Source organism: Tiliqua scincoides, chromosome 2 (genome assembly GCF_035046505.1).
Source record: "Tiliqua scincoides isolate rTilSci1 chromosome 2, rTilSci1.hap2, whole genome shotgun sequence".
Taxonomy (NCBI): domain Eukaryota; kingdom Metazoa; phylum Chordata; class Lepidosauria; order Squamata; family Scincidae; genus Tiliqua; species Tiliqua scincoides.
Window position 1 is genome coordinate 28,881,568 of NC_089822.1, and position 12,407 is coordinate 28,893,974.

At 45.9% G+C, this 12,407-nt stretch overlaps 1 protein-coding gene across 2 annotated transcripts; it reads left to right on the top strand.

Annotated features, from left to right (window-relative positions):
* The first annotated feature begins 2,114 nt into the window (after positions 1 to 2,114).
* Positions 2,115 to 8,845, top strand: CCNB1 (cyclin B1). 2 transcript variants are annotated; one of them, XM_066613749.1, is made up of 9 exons: positions 2,115 to 2,212; positions 3,242 to 3,397; positions 3,493 to 3,606; positions 4,540 to 4,722; positions 5,474 to 5,632; positions 6,305 to 6,541; positions 6,923 to 7,063; positions 7,439 to 7,549; positions 8,637 to 8,845. In XM_066613749.1, exons 1-9 carry the CDS (start codon positions 2,192 to 2,194, stop codon positions 8,739 to 8,741), a joined length of 1,227 nt encoding a protein of 408 aa, XP_066469846.1. In that variant the 5' UTR covers positions 2,115 to 2,191; the 3' UTR covers positions 8,742 to 8,845. The 2 variants fall into 2 exon arrangements, with proteins under 2 accessions (XP_066469846.1, XP_066469848.1); XM_066613751.1 differs by having other exon boundaries at positions 7,499 to 7,549.
* The last annotated feature ends 3,562 nt before the right edge of the window (positions 8,846 to 12,407 follow it).

Consider the following 12,407-nt stretch of genomic DNA (forward strand, 5'->3'; position numbering starts at 1 on the left):
GTGGTATTTAATAACAGGACACATCACTACTCTGCTTGTTGGGATACTTTTGTATCTCAAGATTTCCATGTCTCAAACTTGACAACCTTGGGACAAGGGGGGGTGGCAGGCAGGCACACAATGGGAAATAACTTCCACCTTCAGAGGGTATTAAGAGGCCACTCTGTGTTATGGTTCCCTAGATTTTACCTACCTTAGCAATCTTGTTTGAAATAAAGGGGGTGTGTGCAAAAGAGAAGCAGAGAGATTCTCTGTCACACATATGAATTCTGTTTCCATCTAATCAGATACTACACATTTCTCCAGCTTTCACTTTAGTTTAGGTATGTAATACTCTTCATCTCTTAGAAATTTGGGATCCCATGTTTCCCCTCTCCCCCATTGATAGTGTTTGAGAAACCGTTCTTGGCATACCAGGTGTTAGCAAATGTAGGATTGGCACTGTGCCACCCATGTACCAGCACTCTAGGGCTCCCCTAGATTCCTTTTAAGAGTGTAAAGGGAAATTGAAAAATTTGAAATAGGATGATTCTCACACTACAAAGGCCAACCATGTGAGTATTGGAACCAAGAGCAGCTTGATGTTCTGCCTTAAATAACCTTTTTTAGGGATGCCTGTCTGCGTTTCTGATTAGAGAGATCAGTATCTGAATGTGCCCTTGGTTCCAGTACTCCAATCAGAAAGGCAGATGGACATCTCTAACGAAGGTTATTTAAGGCAGAACATCAAGCAGCTTGTGACAGTCATCATGGGGAGGGGCAACATTGTAAACAGCTTATCAATGGAACTATAAGCAAAACTGATGTAATAGACAATGCTAGATTTGGTCTGGTGAGACCTGGGTTCAAATCGCATAGTCATGTCTATTAGAAGTAAATCTCATTTTGTTCAATGGAGCTTATTCCCAGGCAACTGTATAGGATTGCAGTTTAGTGGCCTTGTGTAAGAGTCACCATCTGCATGGCATTACTGGGGGAAAGGTTTGGGAATGAGGTGGAGAAGTAATTAATCCACACAAACGCAGCTCATACTGAGACAAACCAGTTAATTGATCTAGTTTAGATTCTATATTCAGTGTAGTTCATTCAGAAGTGGCCTGTTGGGACACTCTGGAGGTATTCATGGATTTTCATGGTATCTCCAAAAGACTGTGAATATCCACTTTCTGCTATAGTCCTTAGGCTGTGCATAGCAAATTTCATAATAATTGGGTGATACTTGAACTGAAATCCTACTCTTTTCTGGGAGCAAACCCCACTGAACACAATAGGACTTCTGAGTACACATGCCTAGGATTGTGCTAATAATCTTTTGGGCAGTCCTGTGTTAAGAGCTGTGTATGCTCCTGCAGTACACAAGGTCCTGGTCTCCCCTTGCATCCAGGGGAATTTTGGGCTACCTTTTAAGTGCCAGGTGTATGTGTTTGCACCACCTCTCAACATGTGCTGATAACCCAAGAGTAAATTTATCAGTACATGTAGTGAGATACTTTGGATAGCAGTAATGTATTGTCCACATGGGTCTACTGACTGCACCCCATCAGAAGACAATTGCATCCCGTTTGAGGGACATTCATGGTGTACTGTCCCAGCATGGTGTCATGTCTGTAGAGTGTCACCAACATATTGTATATATCTCATCATATCATATATATAATGAACTTGTGGGTGACCCTATATACATAAATACACATACATACATATATATATATCTGGAGTGTGTATATACTACTCACTATACATATATAGTGTCGCCCACAAGGTCATCATAGTAGGCACGCAAAGAGAAGGCCAGGGAGCCTGAAGCCCCTTCTTCCCAACGAAGACTGATGTTGCCTCCTCTGCAGACGCCCACCCGAGCCCAGGCGCGCAGCCTTGCTGGGCAACAGACGGCGCGAGACCTGCCCTCCTCGCCACGCCCCCTTTTCGAACCCTCGGAGGAACCAGCCTCCCGTCGCTGTAGAAACGCATTCAAAGTGGATCGCCGCGTGGCCAATGGGAAGCCGCGGAAGCCAACGAGGCAGCCAATCGGCGCGGCCCGGTGCGAGTTTTAAACTCCGCAGCGGTAGGCAGCGCACATCGGGCTCGTGAGTCGCATCAGTCGGTCGGCAGGCGGCCTCTGGGCTTGGACGAGGAGGAGCTGCTCCGGGTGTGCGAGAGGCGCTTGTGCTGCGGGACTCGAGGCTCTGCCATGGCTTTGCGGATCACCAGGGTAGGGTGGAGGCGCTTCCTGGGGAGCTCTGGCTGCGTGCGTTGGCTGGCCTGACCCTGTTGCGGGGGAGGGTGGGCTGCCCACTCGGAAGTCAGTCCCATTATAGTCAGTGGTGCTTCCTTCCAGGAGAGTGTGGCGAGGATTGCAGCCTGAGAGCACCATCCTAGGCTTGCCTACTCGGAAGTAAGTCCCATTATAGTCAATGGGGCTTCCTCCCAGGAAAGTGGCTAGGCTGGCATCCCCAAGTGTGCTGGTCACTTCACAGTTTTTTTAAAGGTGTCCTCTTGTTAGTCTCTGTACTGCCCTTAGGCTTTGCTTTGTTTAATAGGTCCCTGGACGGAGAGAGGGAGGAAATGGAGGGGGTGATGCTCTTATACTCTAATCCTATACAATGGTGTTCTTAAATCTTGGGGTCAGGACCCCAATGGGGTCACAAAACCTCAGTGGTGGGGTTGTGGCAACTTATGGGAATAAGGACTACTGGACTAGGCACCACTGGTAAAGCGGTTGGTATCTGGTGTACCCCTTCTGGTGCCAGGAAATTGTGTCCTAGTCCTGCTCAGATTTATTTAGTTACAGATTTATATCCTGCTTTATCCCCCAAGTGGGCATTCTTGGCCATTATGCTGAAATAGCATTTGCTAGTGCCAGGCTTCCTGGTAACTTTTTTTGCTCTCGAAATAAGACTATTTGGTTTCAGTGAGCAGTGCTGGTCAGGTGTAACAGGGGTGGGGAGTGAGTGGTGATGGGGTGGGCAGGTAGTATCCTGGGAGGGGATCAATACTGGTCTCGTACTGTATATTGGGGTTGTGGCATTAAAAAGGTTGAAGACCACTGCTATACATTCTCCTGAAAGCCACACTAATATAATGAGATTTACTTCTGTATAGACATGCATAGGATTGTGCTGCTGGTCTATTAAACTTCCAGACTCCTTATGAGATACTTATCCCCCTATGGCTAGTGAGGTGAATGACTCTTAAGATGGATGGCAGCTGTTAACTCTGAAGTGTTTCCTCTTCCTTGCAGAACACAAAGGTCAACGTGGAGAACAAAACCAAACCTGTAATGGCAGCCAGCAAGCGGGGGCCTGTTGCTGCCAAGCCAGGTTTAAGGCCTAGGACTGCCCTGGGAGACATTGGTAATAAAGCATGTGACCCAAAGCCCAAGGAGCTAGTGAAAAAGGTAACCCTTCTCTCAACATTGCATGCCTTCCAAGCGAAACTGGACCCTAAGAGACCCAATGGACTGTTGCACTGACTTTTCTTTTCTCCTCTTAGGACATATTGAAACCTGCAGTTGTAGAGAAAATAGCCACTAGGAAAGCTACACGGGCTGCTGAAAAGGCAATTGAGCCTGTAAAAGAAGATAAGCCAATCCTGGAACCTGTTAAGGTATTGCACAGCTTGCAGTTGCTCTTCTTTAAAAAGCCTTGGTGTGTCTGACAGCAATAACGCCTGATCCTGAACTTGAATTCCTAACTGACATGGAAAATGTGCTTATTACTTGGACTCTTTTTTTCAGGCCAGGCTTGTTGGCCTGGCTGCTTAAAACCTTACTGCCACTAGGTGCTGCTCCAACAGACCTTTGAATTTAACTGTTGCTCCACTATTGAGGTAAATGGCCAAATTCCTGTCAAGATATCGAAGGTCCAAAGAAGCTTGGGGTTCACATTGACCAAAGTTTTTCTTCTAGGCTCTGAAGCCAAAGGTTAGAGATCTAAGGTTTTACAGGAGTGATGTTTCTTTATTACTCTACAGCAGATCTAGTCATCATGACAATCAAACTGCCAATATCTCTGCACAGCGGCTTCCTTAAATGATGTTAAGTAAAGCAACAAATTGCTTTGTTGGTAGTGGTGCTTTTCAGAATTTTTATCCTGGGCTGAATTAATATAATGCAGAACTATATCTAAACAGGCTGAGTCTTAAAAGAAGCTGCTAGATGTGATGTCTCAAGCCTAGTCGACTAAAGATGAAAGAGTTTAAACATCTACCGGTTCTGAGAGTTTAAACATCTACTGGTTCTGTTGTACTTGCTGCTTCTGCCCTGCCCCGGTCTCTTGAATTGGCTTGATGCTCTTAACACCTATTGCGTAGACTAGAGTCCTTCATCCTTGTGCCCTAAGAAGTATACTGTAGGATTAAGTAGACTGGTTAGTGCAGTTCAACAGCCTTGGATGTAGCAGTAAAAACATAGCTAGAAGGAATATTGAGAGTCTCTCAGCTCACTGTTATTCAGGAGGTGCAAATCTAAAAGGTCTGCAGTTAATTTGATTTTGAATATTGTAGGTTCCACTAAAAATAACGGACACTTCTGTTCTGCAGTTGGAGTCTCCATCCCCAAGCCCAATGGAGACTTCCGGTTGTGCACCAGCTGAGGAAATGCTGTGCCAGGCTTTTTCAGATGTTCTGCTTGAAGTGAAAGACATAGATACAGATGATGCTTCTGACCCAAACCTCTGCAGTGAATATGTTAAGGATATCTACAACTACCTGAAAGTTCTTGAGGTTGGTCCAAGTAACTAAGAATTGGTTGCAATATTGGCTCCTAATCCTCCTTATTCCTCTCCAAGGCAAAGAGTTTTACCCTTGTAACTATGCTGTACTTCCAAAATGCAGGACAAGGCTGGGGACATTCCTGTTCCCTAGGGTGGTATAGATCTGGCCCTCTACTTCTTGGACCTGGAAAGGGTTAGCTGACCTGTTTCTTTCAATATACCTCTTGCAATTGCAGCAGCCAAAATAAAGCAGCAGGTTCAGCTCTGTACACTTCCATATGTAGCTGCCCAAACAAGTCCGTATCTTATTTCTGTTCGAGACTGGTGGCAGGGGTGAATCTTTTGACCCTGTGCTAGTGAGTCACTTGAAGTTGACCACTGAATTGCCAGGTAAATTCCTAACCTTTGTCACAACCTCAAAGCTGAGGAATGTGCAGGAACGACTCCTTCCCCCCCCCCCTTCAAAGTCAGAGGAAGGCTGGGGCCCTTTATACTTGCCATAATGACTGAAAAAATGTTGAACCCTATACTTGGGCCTGACCCTTGACTGCAGCTTGTTCTGTAGGAATCTGTCACTTGAAACATGAGGTGTACAGTTGGAAGCAATGGACAATAGCAGCACTTGGCTAGCTTACTCTTTGCATGATGACACAAACTGATGAATTGATAGGCAGCAGTGCAGAGCTCTTGAGCTTCAAGATACTTTTCTAGACTTGAAAGTAATGCCATATATGCCATGATCTGGATCTTTTGCCTTCTAGGGACAACAGTCAGTGAGACCCAATTACTTGGCAGGTCAGGAGATTACTGGAAACATGCGGGCAATCCTAATTGACTGGCTTGTACAGGTTCAGATGAAATTCAAGCTCCTGCAGGAGACCATGTACATGACTGTTGCCATTATTGATCGCTTTCTGCAGGTAAGAGCACCTCACCTCACCTGACTTACCCATGCACTGCTTTGGGAAATAACAAAATGGCCTCAAGCTGTTATATGCACATTCATACACAGATTTTGGTTTAGAAGCTGCAACAGTTGTAAGAACTACAAGTGGCCTTTCCAAAAATGCATCTCAAAGCAGTATGAAGGTTAAAAGAATGGCATTGCAGTACTGTGGGTTAGATGTGCTTGATGTCTTATTATGGCTCCAGCATAACATAAGAGCCTAAGGGCATATCTAGTTCTGCTTCCTGTATCTCACAGTGGCCCACCAGATGTTTTGGAGCATACAAGATAATATCTGCCACTCCCTTGCACCTGGCATTGGCCACCTTGATGTCTGGGGAGGCAATTCTACAATCTAAGTGGCTTTTCTTCCATGAGCCTCATGTGTTGCAGTAGGCAGGAAAGGTCAACTTGATCTTGCTCATTCATTAATAGCAGACTACAAAGAAGGCTGCCCAATAAGAATCAAGAGAGCTGTTGCTCAAGCTTGTAGAGTAGGAAGCACGCTAAGGCTTTAGTGCAACAGCTCTAAAGACTCCTATGGAGCAAATAGTCCGACCCATACATATAAGGATGGTTTCACAAACCTAAAATCCAGAGCAGTGTTTTGCGAACAGTCTGAACTGCTGTGCTTATTGTATTGCAGAACAACAAAGTCACTAAGAGGCTGCTACAGCTAGTTGGTGTAACAGCCATGTTCATTGCCAGCAAATATGAAGAAATGTATCCACCAGAAATTGGAGATTTTGCCTTCGTGACAGATCACACTTACACCAATCTTCAGATCAGGCAAATGGAAATGAAGATACTAAGATCTCTTGACTTCAACCTTGGCCGTCCTCTTCCACTACACTTCCTAAGGAGAGCATCAAAAATTGGAGAGGTAAAGCTGCTTTAAAGATTAAGTCCTCAAAATGGCATTCTAGCCAGTGTCCAACTTTAAATACAAGCTAATAGGATCAAATTTTAGAATTCTGAGGTGCTGACTTCAGAATGACAGGAGAGCAGGGCTCCAGGAAACCACTTTTAACTTGCTCCTAAGTGAACCTACAGTAGCCTGGCAGTGAAAGTCAAATTGAGAAGAAATTTGGCTTTAGAACTAGCTTCCTCTAAAACAAAGCTGTAAAAGCTCTTACAGCTATGCCTGCAGCATCTTGCCTGAACTGCTGTGTGTAGTGTAACTTTTGTACTTGGGTATGCTGCATGCAGAGTACAACAGGCCTCAATTAAAATGAGCACAACCTTCATCCTAACTTTATTCTAGGCAGATGTACAGCAGCACACACTGGCAAAATATCTGATGGAACTCTCACTGGTGGATTATGAAATGGTACACTACCCTCCCTCTCAGATTGCAGCTGCTGCCTTTTGCTTATCTACTAAAGTACTTGAGGAGGGAGAGTGGGTAAGTAATGGAGGTGGGAGAAGACCCTGACTGCAGGCTGGTGGAAACTTAGATTTAACCATGAGGTGCAGCCTTCTAAACTTTTCTCAGGCAATGGTAAGAATACACTGATTCAAAGTTCATGTATCAATTTTGTCTTCATGTACTTCAGTAACTTCCATGGCTTGCTTCATTCCTGGCCTTTATCTCCTTTCTGAATATGGAAGAACTTGCTGCAGCAATATCTTTTCAACTAGCCTGAGCAAAGTGTATTAAACATCCTGTAAGAATGCCCAAGGCTACTTGTTACAAAGGTTGAAATGAGACCCATTTCAAGAGCTTGCACTAAGTTTTCTAGAAATGCACTAGAGCAATAGTTTCTTGTCTGTCTCTTAGACACCAACTCTACAACACTACATGTATTATGCTGAGAGTGACCTCCTTCCTATTATGCAGCATATGGCAAAGAATGTGGTGTGTGTCAACCGAGGCCTTACGAAGCACATGGTAAGCAAATATGCACACTAGTGTAGCACACTTGTCACATACTATGTTGCCATTCTGAACTGTGGAATAGAAAGATCTGTACCTTGTTGGTGTAGATGCAGGAGAGTTAACTCTAGAGCAGGGGTGTCCAAACATTTTGGCAGGAAGGCCACATCTCTCTGACACTGTGGGGGACTGGGAAAATTAATTTACACTTAAAATTGAATAAATTTACATACAAAGAATTCATACAATATATTATGATTGAAAGATCTCACTATAGCTCAAGGCCTTGTGCAAAGCAGGACTGGCCTTTCCTTTGCTGCCGCTTCACAAATGTGAATCGGCAAGCTGCTGAGTGAGTCCTCAGCCTGCAGCTCACATGACAGGTTGAATAGTTGACCCTTGTGCTGAGAGCAGTTGCGCTGGACCAGTATGGGCTCTAGCAAGTTTCTGGTGGGCCGGCAGCTTATTGGAGATTGAGGACTGTTCATGAGCCAGATTGGGGGACCCTGAGGGCTGCAAATGGCCCTGGGGCTTGGGCACCCTTGCTTTAGAAGAAACCTGCTTGGGAAACCTCAGTGACTTGAAAAATGTCACTAACCATGAAAATAAAAGCAGTAATTGAGCGTTGCAAAAATATCTACAGACTTGGCTGTGAAGGGTATGAATGTGAAGACCAGAGTAGATTCCTGATTTACTAAAGCAACATGCAGTCTCCAAACATTTGGCCAGAGGGCCGCATCAAATATCTGGTGTGGTGTGGAGGGCTGGAAAAACAATTTAAATATAAAACTTAAATCAATAAATTGGAGATGAGTGAATAAATGAATCAATGGGCTCATTCATTCAACCTCTCTGGTCCTCAGAACACCCTCCAGACACAATCGGAGCACAGTTCTGGTCATGTTCAGTTGAGTGGGGCAGAGGCTTTCAGGGGACAAGAGGTTGGCCGCGGGCCGGAAAGAGACTTACTGTGAACTGCATCTGGCCCCCAGGCTGGGGTTTGGAGACCCCTGCTTTAGTTGACATGTTGAAGTGTATAGTTAAAACACCATTTATTCTCAAGCCTAACTTCAAAAAATGCCCTTCTCTTCCTCTCTTCTAGACTGTCAAGAACAAATATGCCAGCAGCAAGAACTGTAAGATCAGTACCCTTCCAGCCCTGAACTCTGCAATCATACAGGATCTGGCAAAACCACTGTCAAAATAACCTAATTTAACTCTTTAACTGTCAAGACAATGTTGACACCATGTGTCACTGGTTTGTGTATATATACATTGTTAAAATTTTAATAAAACTTCTTTTTACCTCAACTCCTTGCTATTGTGTAATTGAAAGGAAACTTTTGTGTCAAAAGGTCTACTGTACTCGATGGTGTAATCTGCTTGTTGAGATACTTGAAAAAATATTGTAAGTACAAAACCCTTGCAACATAAAAGAGCTCTTGAATAGTGGTATATGGCAAAGAGTTTAGTTTCCTTTACTAGGTGAACTACTTCAAACATACTTGGCATTATGGTGTCCAGTATAAGAAGATGATGACAAGCAGGAGACTAAGTGAAAATGCTACTCCTGCAGGCTGCCTAAGCTCTCCTAGAGTGATTGGTTCCTCTTGTCTTAAATACTACTCACTATACTGACTGTGGCCACTACAGAAAAATGCTGTTTGGGTAAGGCAGTGGTATTCAAACTGGGGCATTGTGATGCCCCAGTCTGTGGGTCCTGGCCTCTGCCCCCTTAAGGGGCGGGGGCAGCCAGCAGACGGGGAAGGCAGTGGCGTGATCCGCAGGATGGCGCTGCTCAGGGGGGCTGCAGGGGCTTGGGTGCACTTGCCCAAGCCTCCTGCAGCCTCCCGGGGGTGCGGGGAGCCCTGTGCAACCTTTGGCAGGGCTCCCCCGGTCAGGAAAAGGGAAACTGGAGCGAGGGCGCCCCACTCCGCAAAACCAGAATTGGAGCACGATCGCTCCACTTTCCCTTCTGATGGGGCTGCAGGAACTGGGGTGCACTCTCCAGTCCCTGCAGTAGCCATCCCTGTATGCGGGGAGCCCTGCGGGAGGGCTTGCAGGGCACCCCAGGTCAGGGAAAGGGAGAGTGGGGTGATCACGCTCAGCTTCTGCTTTTGTGGAAGCAGAGCACATTGCTCCACTTTCCCTGACCTGGGGTGACCTGCAGGCACTCACGCAGGGCTCCCCACACACAGGGATGGCTGCTGCAGGGACTGGAGGGTGCACCCCAAGTCCCTGCAGCCCCCTGAGCGATGCGATCCTGGGGATTGTGTTGCTGCCTTCCTGCTGCCTCCCCCCAGCCCTGCAAAGACTTACTGTGAGTTTCAAACTCCCAGAGCATTTGAAAACTGCTTGGGTAAGGTATGGTGTTTCAGCACACTCCAATTTGGATGCTGTCAATAGCTGCAGAACCACTGGAGTAGATAAGGAGCGTTGCAGTTGCAGGAAGGACCTTTCCTCATAAGTAGACAAATGTAAATGTGGCAGATGGAGTTGGCATGACTTCCATGCCCCCACTTCCACTGTCCTTGAAAATTGCCTGTGTATCACCAATTTGGGGGGCTTACTAGGGTGATGTCTCAACTTCTACTTTAGAAAGTTGCTGTGTAAGAAGCCAGTATTTCAACAGTGCTAATCTTCCACTCATCTGTCAGGTATGGTCTTCTCCCAGAGTGTGCCAGTGGTATATTTGCTGCCGATGCCCCTGCAGCAAGCAGTGGCTTGATAAGTCCCCAACTCTGAAATTGCCCTAATTTTTTCCTTTCTGGAACCAGCCAGCACTTCCCCCTGACTTGTAGGGTTGAAAAGAATTTACTGCTAGGCTAAATTTAAAGAGTATTTTCATACAGATAGGACACTTCATGTTGTATACTTTATATATTGTATAGCACCCATATCTTGGAATGTCTGAAGACCTAACTTAACAGTAATCTATTCAAACTTGCATTTTGAATGTAAAGTAGTGCTGGGCACAGTGCAGCCATAAAATAGCTCTTAACTTGGTGTGATGTCTATAATACATGCTCTTCGTTATGGTGTATCCATATGGGCTAGGAAAAATGAGTTGTAATAGACCCAATTACATGCTAGTGTGTAGTTTTTAAACTTCAGTAGGTAACAGACTTGGAAAACCAACGTCCTCCTCAAATTCAATCCTACCTACTAAGTACCTTGTGCTGGCCCAGGAGGATTGCAAATGTGCTGTAAAGCACATTTGCGCTTCCTTATGTGTCAGCTGGGCTGGCGCAGGGATGCACACCAGCCCACAGAGGCAGCAGCCAGCCTCCACACTGATGCAGAGGGAAGGCTACGCCAGCCAAGCTTGGCCAATGCAGGGAGGGTCTGTGGAGGGTCTGTCTGTGGAGGAGGTGTTCTGGGGCAGGGGGAGGGTGGGCAGAAGGTGTTCCAGGGGAAGGGTGGGGAGCAGGAGGTGGGGCTGGGACCCAACAGTTGTGCTGAATCCCGACCCTGTTCCCTGAGCAGCTCAGAGCATCTCCAAGCTGCTACATTCTCCTTGGACTTGTGTCACCTGAGCTGGCACAGGTCCAAGGAGACCCATTGTTGAGGCTTACCCAGGGCTAAGGGGAAGAGTTTCCCCTTGCTTTTGGCTGAGCTGGTTCTGGCCTCAAATCTTGTACTGGATCATCACAGGCCTCCTGATTTGCCTGTTCCAGCACAAGATAGGATTGCACTATACAAATTTGTAGTTTTGCACTACAGGTGGAGCCTATTTATACACTGTTCTGTGAGTTCTGTTCTGTGACCTGGTTTGATTAACAAATATGCTTTGTGCTAAATTCCATAGTTAGGAAAATATGCTGCAACCTGACCCTTGGGGCTGGAAGGAAACTAAGGCGGCTGTTATCAATCCCCCCCACTCCGTACTCAGCTGTCCCCCTTGCTAGCTGTCCCTTTCTTTCACATGTGGGATGCTGAGCTTTTAAGAGTCCAGTCCTATGCATTTCTACTCAGAAATAGTCAATGGGGCTTACTCCCAGGAAAGTGTGGATTGGATTGCAGCCTAAATCTCATGCTTTGGCTTGCTGGGAAGACTTGCTTGCTGGGCTGTTTTGTTTCCATAGGCTGGAGCATGGAGAGCCTGCACTGTCTCAGTCTGAGGGGGGGGGGGATTGGGGAAACACTCCCTGGGTTTTTTAAAGCAATCCCCTCCATTACTCCTGCCCCTGTGTGTGTGAGAGTGAGAGTTTGTGTGCTCCACCTTGCTGCACGTGTTCTAACTACAGAGGTTTTCCACCACCCCCTTCCCCTCTTCAGCCTCAGCTGGCTCAAGGGCTCCAGGAGTCTTACTGTTCCTTAGCAAGGGGAATCTCTTCCAGGGCTCCTGCCTGTTTGGAACCTTTTTGCAGTGTTTTGGGCTGCCTAGAAAGCAAGACACCAGCAAAGACGTGTTCAACTTTCAGTTCCCCTACCCCATTTGTTGAGACAAATCAGCAGATAAAAAATCTGATAAATAGGTTGCACCTGTAGTTGCTCACACATCTCATGTGACACTGATACAGACGACTACTGTATCATGCTAACTTGTCCAAGCTTTTATGCCACAAGACAGACACCATTAAAGGAATGAGACAACTGCTGCTGCTAACATGGATCTTTTTTAATAAAACAATGCTGTAAAATGTCTTCTATAGTATTTTGAGCTCTAATCATTGGTCCAGATACTAACAACCCTGCAGACAGGTGCCAGGCTGAGATTCAGGAGGTAGGGTGGTCATATTTGCATGCTATCTAATGACCAAAAATGTGGTGTAAGGATGGAGCCCTATAGAAATGAGAAGGGGAAACAAGGTCAAACCTGAATTTTTAGAGAGGAATACTTCCAGCAGAAGGGTACTTTTCAGAATGACAT

Excerpts from the sequence above, each read along its gene's own strand:
- CCNB1 (XM_066613749.1), top strand. The coding sequence starts at position 2,192 with ATGGCTTTGCGGATCACCAGG. Across the intron at positions 2,213-3,241 it reads TGGCTTTGCGGATCACCAGG|AACACAAAGGTCAACGTGGA; the intron begins GTAGGGTGGAGG and ends TCTTCCTTGCAG. Across the intron at positions 4,723-5,473 it reads ACTACCTGAAAGTTCTTGAG|GGACAACAGTCAGTGAGACC; the intron begins GTTGGTCCAAGT and ends TTTGCCTTCTAG.